The sequence below is a fragment of the Nansenia antarctica genome (assembly GCF_963989245.1).
Source record: "Nansenia antarctica genome assembly, chromosome: 8".
Classification (NCBI taxonomy): domain Eukaryota; kingdom Metazoa; phylum Chordata; class Actinopteri; order Argentiniformes; family Microstomatidae; genus Nansenia; species Nansenia antarctica.
In genome coordinates, this window is record NC_137678.1 from 552,407 (window position 1) to 562,479 (window position 10,073).

Here is a 10,073-nt window from a genome sequence, read left to right on the forward strand (position 1 = left end):
CACCTTGGCAACCAGCAGGCTTGCTGTCATGTGTTTATAAACATGGCCGCCTGATGAATGATGGGAGGATTAGTTTAGGAGTTGTTCTTTCAATTTGGGAAAAGGACAAAAATATTTACCTAGTCTGAGAAACTCTACAGGATGTCCTTGGATGAACTTTCATCTGGAACAGATCTGGTCTTCATGTGTTCATGTGTTCATGTGTTCATGTCTTCATGTCTTCATGTCTTCATGTCTTCATGTCTTCATGGTCCAGACGTGTTGTATGTGTGTCTGTAACACTGATTAACTCATATTTCTCATTGATTCAGCGCATTTCAGCCGTAGGCTCTATGGACACACAGAGTCATTTCAGCTACATAGACACAGAGTCATTTCAGCTACATAGACACAGAGTCATTTCAGCTACATAGACACAGAGTCATTTCAGCTACATAGACACAGAGTCATTTCAGCTACATAGACACACAGAGTCATTTCAGCTACATAGACACACAGAGTCATTTCAGCTACATAGACACAGAGTCATTTCAGCTACATAGACACAGAGTCACAAAACAAGATGTACAGTTTGGGTGAGTCAGCTGATCAGCACTGTGAGGTCACAGTGAATGTATCTCACATGGTTGAAGCCGCCCAGTCCATGTTTGGAGTTCTGTGGGAATGAAGGATCTCACATGTGGATGTTTTCCCTCTGCTTGGTTGTGTTGTTCCAATACAAACAAAAGAAATGAACATGTGAATACCAAAGCTTTTGTAATTGCAACAACCATTTCCTGGGAGCAGCGGTGAGTCAGTCACTGGGAGCAGTGGTGTGGTAGAGTGGTTCTCTGACAGATGAAACAGGAAAACATCTGTCTGCTCTGCGTGGCCACCTCACTGCCAGGAACACACAAGCAGTTCCTGGATTTTGCGCAACTGAGAACATCAGTTAGATGATGAGATCATTCTTTCACCCCTATTAGTGATATGAATGAATATCTCATATTAATGAATATCTCATTAATATGAGATGTTGCTTTGTGGCAACAATCTGTCCTTTGTTTAGTGAAAAATGATGAATACAACAGACTCTGTTTTAACTACGTCACAAACCACATCATAGTTCCTCATTGATGTTCCTCAACTTTTGTAGAGGCCTTCCTACAGTGTGCAGTATGCATTTCCTAAAGTGGTGTAGGGATGTCAGACCACATCCATAAACAGTTGCAGTAGTGAAGCATCAGAAACTAATGCCTCAGCAATGCCTGTCGCAGACACGCATTTATACAGAATTATGTTCTCAACGTTTTGGAAATGTTTTCTCTTTTTGCATGCAGTGGAGGGAAAAGAATGCACAGAGGTTTGTACAGAACAGTAAAGATAATAACAGTATAGATAATAACAGTATAGCTAATAACAGTATAGATAATAACAGTAGAGATATCTGTGAATCATTTATCAATTAACTGTATTATATTATTTTATTGTATCTTGTTTTGCATGATGATGGAAAAGGACAATGTATATACTCTTCTATTAATGGGTGAAATAGAATGCACTTGAAATGTGAATTATTGTGGAAAATGTTATTTTATTATGTGATTCTAATAATTAGGCACTCATGTATATGAATGTTAACTTAACTTAACTGTTTTCTTTCAGGTAATTCGAAATATCCACTATTCATGTGTAAAAGGAAACCTCAGCTACATACCCACCATGGTCCATCCCTCCACACAAACTTTGGATTTCAGTTTTAATTTCTTGACAACTCTGCATCAGACAGTCTTTCCTACACTATCAGATCTACATGTTCTGGATCTAACAAGGTGCAGTACTGTATAGAGTTATTATAATATATAATATAATATATAACAGAGTTATTTATGATCATGGATTTAATCTTTGAACTTTTAGCCAAAATACTGATCTGTAATTTATTTGATCATATTTTTGTTCAACAGATGCCATATCCAGGTGATAGCTGACAATGCTTTCTACAATGTGAGAAATGTGACATCTTTGATTCTTACTGGCAACCCCATCAAAACCATTGGACCCAAAGCTTTCAGTTCACTACCAGGCCTACAGATCCTTGTCCTGGTGGATGTTGGTCTCAGATCCTTGGAAGACTTGAGTATCAGCCGTCTTACCAAACTGCAGCAGTTGAATATCGGGACAAACAATCTACGTTCCATTTCCGTTCCTTTATGTGCTAATCTCACAAACTTCTGGTTACTGGATCTGCATGCCAATAGAATCAGTACCATCAGTGCACACCACACAACCACCCTGGCCAAAATGTCCAAAAACATGACATTGATTCTGTCAAGGAATCCAATATTGATGATAGAGCCAGGTGCATTTCAGAAACTTCACCTGCAAGAGCTCAATCTTCGTGATGCCTTTCCTTCCTTGAATGACACAAAAAATAATCTCAAAGCACTTGGAGGACTTAGGGTGAGGAAGATAGTACTGGGACACTACAGAGAATCCTTCAGGATTTACACCTCAGATTTAGATTTTCTGGATGGACTATGCACTATAAACTTTGAGGAAATATATTACTATCAAAGGGAGATTGTGAGAGACACTCCCCATGAAGTGTTTGGCTGTATGTTGAATGCCACACAGATCACGCTTGTAAATGGTGAAGTTAGAAATACGGGACACATTCAACTCAGACGAATAAAAGAATTGAATTTGATAGGTAGCAATGTAAACATTGTACCTGACCTGCAACTTTCACATCAACCCACATTAGAGAGACTGGTCATTACTGCCAACAGACCTCTAGCTTTTCTGAATGGCTTTGAAGATCTGCCTCGCCTTCAGCATGTCGACCTGAGTAACAACCAGATGACATTTAAAAGATGCTGTACACAGTATTTCAGAGGCGTCCCTCAGCTGCGTCACATCAACATGAGCAGCAACTCAGTCATTCACTTTGTCTATATGCCTTTCTCTGGACTGGAGAGCCTTGAGGTGTTGGACTTCCACCAAACCAGACTATATGATTTAGGAGACTACCCAAGCATGACCAGTCTCACATGTCTTTGGTACCTTGACCTGTCCTCTACTGGCATGACGTTTAAAAACCGACTGTCCTTGTTGGGACTCACCAGCTTGAGAGTTCTCAAAATATCGAATAACAAATTTCAAGACGATGCCTTTAATTTTATGTTCATGAATCTCACAGAATTGGAAATGTTGGATATTTCAGCCTGTGGCCTGGAGGGCCTGCAGTGGGACACGTTTGATCATCTCTGTCAGCTGAAACACTTGATTCTCCATGGAAACAAGTTGATGACGTTAGATTTTTTGACCAATCCAAGCCTTGCTGGATTGACATGTGTGGACATGAGAGAAAATCAAATTTCCACTGTTGTCTATAACACTCTTCAGAATCTGCCCAACAATCTCTCAGTGCTGGACTTGTCCTCCAATCCAATTGATTGCTCTTGCTCCAACACTGACTTCATTACTTGGATCATCGACCATCAACACGTGCTGAAACATTCCCAGAACATCCTATGTCACACGTTGTCTCATTCATCTGACAAGCCAGTGATGGACTTTGACACGAACCGCTGCCTCTACATCTGGAGAGTAAACATCATTATGGCCACAGTTGCTGTCGTTGGGTTACTGGCTGTGTCAGTCTTGGCCTACAGGTTCCAGCTCCAACTGCGCTACTGCTGCATTTTGCTCCGACGCTACAAGGTCTCTCCAGACCAGGAATACTGTTACGATGCCTTTGTGATCTACTCCAACAAGGACGAAATGTGGGTGATGGAGGAACTGGTGGAGAACCTTGAGAGAAGATCCCCTTCGCTTCACCTGTGCCTCCACGAAAGGGACTTTGAGATCGGCGAGCCCATCGCCTCCAACATCATCAACGAGGGCATCATGAAGAGTCGCAAGGTCATCGTGGTGGTGTCGCAACACTTCCTCCACAGCACGTGGTGTCGCTTCGAGTTTGAGGTGGCTCAGTCCTGGCTGGTGCTTGAAGGCAACCCCAACATCATTGTTGTCATCTTGGAGGAGTTGAAGGAGTTAGAGGAGTACCAGAGGGTATTTGGGCTCCATAAGTACCTTAAAAGAAACTCTTACCTAAAATGGAGGGACAACCCAATTAGCAAGATGAGATTCTGGATTCGACTCAGGAAGGCTGTTATTGCCTAAACTGTTCAATTGAGTAATACATTAAGATGTATGATGAATGAATGAATGAATGAATGAATGGACTTTATTGTCATTGCTACAGTACAGGTACCAAACAACGACATTTAGGAGGGGTGGCTCCCCTGGTGTTAGGAAAGGAAAAAAAAAAAAAACTTTTAGAAAAAAATCATAAGAAGGGAAGGAGCTGGTTTACATAAATAAAGGCTATGTACACAATCCACTGTACTATACTGCACAGATAGTCAACTAGGGTTGTCATATTGCACAATAGTATTTTTTCACGTTATTTAAAGTGTCGCAGTTTGCAGGCTTGAAATGTACATATTTGTGCCTCAGCACTACACCTGATTTTTTCAGTCCAGCAGCTGCCATACAATCCGTCCAGACTGTCCAGGGCCCAGAACCTAGGTCTTTGCTGTGTTCAGGGCCTGGATGGCCCTGTGGTAGAAGCTGTTCTTCAGTCTGTTTGTCTTAGCGGCCAGGGTCCTGAACCGCCTTTTCGAGGGCAGCCTGGTAAAGTGCCCAAGGGTCCAAGGTCACTGATGGGTGTGCCAAAAGGTCACTGATGAGTGTGCCAAAAGGTCACTGATGGGTGTGCCAAAAGGTCACTGATGGGTGTGCCAAAAGGCCACTGAGGGGTGTGCCAAAAGGTCACTGAGGGGTGTGCCAAAAGGTCACTGATGGGTGTGCCAAAAGGTCACTGATGGGTGTGTCAAAAGGCCACTGATGGGTGTGTCAAAAGGCCAAAAGGTACAAAGGTGAATTCTCTCTTCCTGAGTGGTGAGCAGTCCCACCTTCCTGTGATCACACCCTTTTTCCTTTGAGCTGTTTGTGTTAGGTTTGGCTGTTTATTACCAACATGATTGAACAAGTTAACTGTCTGCAGTATAAACTAATCCTGTATAATGGAATGTTTTACAAAAAGGGTCCAGTGAGAGAGTGTGGTTTAACAACTACATCCACTGTAGGTTTTCCTGGGTGCAAATGAGATGAAAACACTCTCCTCCATAGCTGCCTGAGCTCATGTTGTTTAATTCTGTTTGATTTGATGTCCTGCTTCTCTTTGTTGCTGTACATTGTCCTTGAGTTTGAGACAGGCCCTATTAAATGGACAAAAGGACTATTGTTAAAGGTCGAGCCGGCGTCTAATGAGCAAGGTTGGCAGCTCGGCGGTTCGAACCCTGGCTGGCCATGTGTCGAGGTGTCCGTGAGCAAGGCACGGAACCCTGAATTGCTGCAGGGTCACCATCTCTGGCGACCTCTTGCCTAGAGCAGAAAATACCAAACTCCAACAATTGACTGACAAGTTGATTACATGGCAATAAAACAATTATTATTATTATACATAACATATATTATTATTATGATTATTATTTTAATATTTATTATTATTATTGATGTTACTAATGTCAAGCCAAGCCAACATTGATCTGATCTTGAGATAATGCATTCGATCTGTTTGAATCTGTTGCTTGTTTTTAAATGATGCTCTGTAAGGTGTCCTTGAGTGCTCTGAAAGGCGCTATAAATAAAATGCATTATTATTATTATTATTATTATTATTATTATTAGCTACTATTTCTAGCCTAGTTGTGGATTAGCTGAGGTTAGTGGACATTTAACTGGATTCAGAGTGGGGGGAGAGGATTTTAGGTGTGTGTGCATGTGCGTGCGTGTGTGTGCATGTGTGTGTGTGTGTGTGTGCGTGTGTGTGTGTGTGTGTGCGTGTGTGTGTGTGTGTGTGTGTGTGCATGTGTGTGTGTGTGTGCATGTGTGTTTGTGTGTGTGCATGTGTGTGTGTGTGTGTGTGTGTGTGTGTGTGTTTGTGTGTGTGTGTGTGTGTGTGTGCGCGTGTGTGTGTGCGTGTGTGTGTGTGTGTGTGTGTGTGTGTTTGTGTGTGTGTGCAGGAGTGGAAACAGGAAACAGACCAGAACTGACAGTTCCAACATGGATCAGGCTGATTTCCAGTATGATTGTCTGAAGTTCCCCATTCTCTGTGTTCTCCATTTTGTGTAACAATGTTTTTTATTTTCTTATCTGCTCGGAAGGGCACCTGGCACCTGGCTGTAGGGGCGTAGACTATTGCATAATTGATTGACAGTTTCTTTCAAAGCCTCCTATGTTGCAAAAACAAACAAACTCACATGGCTGGCAACACATGGCGGGTAGCAGAGAGAATCGGTCTCATTCAGTCATTCAGTCATTCAGTCATTCAGTCCTTCAGTCCTTCAGTCATCCAGTCATCCAGTCATCCAGTCATCCAGTCATCCAGTCATTCAGTCATCCAGTCATTCAGTCATTCAGTCATTCAGTCATTCAGTCCTTCAGTCCTTCAGTCCTTCAGTCATTCAGTCATCCAGTCCTTCATGCATAAGAAGTAGCAGCTTCGAGGTTCCTGAGACCAGTGGGTTTGTTGTTACTGAAGGGTACTGGTTTGTTTTCTTACCATTTTAGATGCACTTGTGACTTTATGTCAAACTGTTGGTCTGTTTATTATTTTGACCAAGGATATTTGGGTGGGGAGGGTTAGTGTAACATTAGGTTAGGTACATTGTGTGATCTGTTGGTCTGTGTAGCTAAAATAAACAGGATTTTGCTGCTTTAAACGTATGTATATGTCTATTCATTGATTCACTCGTATACCAAATCCACTTGAATTGAAATTGAAAACTGTTGCTTCTCGTGTCAAATACTGATATGCGATTAAAATGCGATTCATTTCAAAGATGGAGGATTTAAAATCCCTGCTGCCGGCCGGTGCGAAATGCATTCTGGGATACTGAGAGGCATACTGTACAGACGACACCTGACTCAGGTGTGATTTATGCATGACCGTGGGAAAAGCGCAAGCCACATGAAATCTGACTTTTTAAAATCCGACCTGGGATGGGTCGCATTCAGAGGTGGTATTACATCGGATACATGTCTGATATTTAGCAACGCGCCCCCGTCTGAACTGTCAAGTCGCTTTTAATGCGATTTTTACATCACTCTAGCAGGGTTGCCAGATGGGATTGACAATTTACAGCCTAACAAGTCTATAACCACTAAATCCAGTAGCCCATTCGGAGGTAACCCGCCCCATCTGGCAACCCTGCACTCTAGACGCAAGTATAGCAGCGAGTGCTCTACAAAAAGCCATAGCTAAGCATTTGGCTCTCTTTTTCCTCATCCTTCTTCTCTTGCTCATATCTTCTTCTTTTGACCACTTGCTCATATCTTTGCTGGCTTCCGCTGCACAAAAACTTGAAAATGAAACCGGTTGTAACATTATCATGTTATTCATGGTTACTTCTGTAAACAGTGCGCTGCGCGTGACATCCTGATGTCATTGTTATTGTCCTTCTGCGCATGCGGGTCTGTTCAGGGCCGTGGAATGTTCACACTAGTCAATGTAGGTCAAATATAGGTCACATTTTAAAAGTAACGTGAACTGCCAAACAAAAAAATCGTATCTGTGTAAAAAATCGGAATTGAGCATCAAGACCTGGGGCCTCATTTATAGAAAGTACTCAGATCAAATTGTTATCTTACCCGTGTCGTACGTAGAAAACCACGTCAACGTAGTGATTTATACAATTTCAACGTGAGTCAATTTGACCGTGGAAACGATCCTAGCTCTACGTCGAGTATTGACCTTGCGTACGCACATTACCTACTGGTTATGCAGAGTTATTACAGGCATGTGAGCCGCACTGCCTACTGTCATTCATGCGAAGTGGCTCGTAATAAAATTAACTATGTTGTTATCAGCCGAGAAAATGAGTTTAATTCAAGATTTAAAAGGAACTGATGTTTATGATTGTATTTCAGTCTTCCTTTATATCCCTCCGGAGCTGTCTATCTCCCCTTCAACATGCTAAATTATACTGGATTTTCTCTGGTGTCTGGGAGTTCGCAAAGGGAGTTCGCAAAGGGAGTTCGCAGCCATATAAGAATAAGACCACCTGATAAGAACAAGACCATTATATTATTACAGTATAAGCAGCACTCGAGTTGAGTCCCCACACGTTTAGCTGTGTTGCTCATTCCACGAATGCATGATCCTTACAAGTTGTACCTCGTTGTAAAGACGACTAATCAGGCTTTCCAACGATATAAAATACAATACCAATTGGTATTATTAAAGATGAGGAATAATCAACAACAAAAGTGTTTCCGAACTTTTTTGGAGGGGTTTAGTTTAAGTGTGTAATTGATTCCTATGCAAATCAGAGACCCTATAAAAACTAAGATATTGATTCCAAAATTACATGAACTATTATCCTTGCATTAAGATGGAGTCAAGTCAACTGACTGAGTGATTTGTTGATGACATTTTTGCATTTTAGCTCATTTTAAGAGTGTCATTGCAAACCCTAACCCTAACCCTGAATACACTAACACTAACCCAGCACATGAGGTGTGTTTACATTTTTATAATTTCTAAAAACTTGTTTTCACTTTGTCATGATAGGGTATTACTGTATTACAACAACATGTGTAACAAGTGAAGGCGTATGATGACTACACAGGGGCGATGTATGGGGGGAAAGCTAGGAAATGTATTAACCTATCATCTTTAATAGAATATTTGCTAATGGTTTATTTTTCTTTCGTTTTTGGCAAAAAGATAAACATCCAGAGAGCCTCTGTATTGCCTCTATATGTGACACCGTCATAACCAACAGTTTTACATTCACTACATACCAGTGGCGGCTGGTGCACATTTTTTTGGGTGGGGCACAGCAGTGTGGCGGGGCGGTCTTCTTTCGCGCGCGCAGCGCGCGCGATTTTTTCCCCGCGTGCACGATTTTTTTCCCCGCGTGCACGCGCATAAAACACGCACTGGCGTTACAACCATTGTATAATTTCAACTTTCACCCTTAAAATGACCGTGTGGCCATGGAGAAGTTACCCTGTCAACTACAGACACTGAGGTGGAAGAGTGACCGGTCTATGGACGTCGGTACGGTCCAATACCCAGTGTCAGACAAGGAGGAAGTCTAGTCAACAAGGCTAGTACAGGCCTCACAGCTACACTCAGGTTAATAAAGGTAGCAGATGAATATGTGTACTATGTGTCTGTGTGACATGGCTACATCAATGAGCAGAGATGAATGCTGCAGTCAGTAGTACAGTACTATCTATTTCATAGACACATGATGGATGATGATGGAGAGTGATGGTGGTCAACACATCACAGCAGGTCAACACATTCAATGATGTATCACAACCAGACCATGTCAGAAACACAACAATGCATCAGCTGAGTTAAAGAAAACCAACTCTTACCTTTGATGACAGAACATGAGCCGTGTTTACCCGTACCTCCGCCTTGCCCCGCGCATATTGCTATGAATAGTTCGAACATAGGTGCTTGCACGTTAGGTGCGAGGCTGCTTGGTTAACCCATTAGCGGGAACATTATTAGTTGCACAAAATAGGCTGATTTAATTGACCATGAACATCAGAGACAGACATTACGAATGTTCATTTAAAATACTCCGGAAGCCCGGAAGTCCGGAAAACCGGAAGTCGGGAGTCCTCAGCATAATGCATTGTCTGCAATACAACCGGAGATTTCTTGGCCAGGGCGCACATTTGTGCGCCCTGGCCAAGAAATAGAGACAGCCAATTGGAGCGCTGCTACAGCTCACGTGTAAGCCAAAAGTATTCGTCCTGGCATAGACTTGCATTGACACGGCGCCCCGCGTTCTCCCCCTACGTATTTTAACAGTGAGTTTTACACACACACACACACACACACACACACAGATAAAAATGTTTATTGTATTGGAGGATTTTTAATGAATGCTGATAGGCGCCGACAGAATATCAGCCGCATTTTGTGAATAAACAATGTTTATTTAAAAAAAAAACTTTTACAAATCGCAACTGAAGGTGGAAGTGAAGGTGGGGGCGGC

General features: G+C 42.2%; 2 protein-coding genes across 2 annotated transcripts; both read left to right on the forward strand.

The window, feature by feature from the left end:
* Positions 1 to 1,701: 1,701 nt before the first annotated feature.
* LOC308163543 (uncharacterized protein) lies at positions 1,702 to 3,259 on the forward strand (the record flags this gene model as incomplete). The annotated part of the gene is made up of 3 exons (XM_080537718.1): positions 1,702 to 1,811; positions 1,947 to 2,442; positions 3,206 to 3,259. The coding sequence occupies 3 exons, from the start codon at positions 1,702 to 1,704 to the stop codon at positions 3,257 to 3,259; spliced, it is 660 nt and encodes a 219-aa protein (XP_080393844.1).
* Positions 3,260 to 3,342: 83 nt separating this feature from the next.
* Positions 3,343 to 4,167, forward strand: LOC308163544 (toll-like receptor 4; the record flags this gene model as incomplete). Its single annotated transcript, XM_080537719.1, has 1 exon — positions 3,343 to 4,167. One exon carries the CDS (start codon positions 3,343 to 3,345, stop codon positions 4,165 to 4,167), a length of 825 nt encoding a protein of 274 aa, XP_080393845.1.
* Positions 4,168 to 10,073: the final 5,906 nt, after the last annotated feature.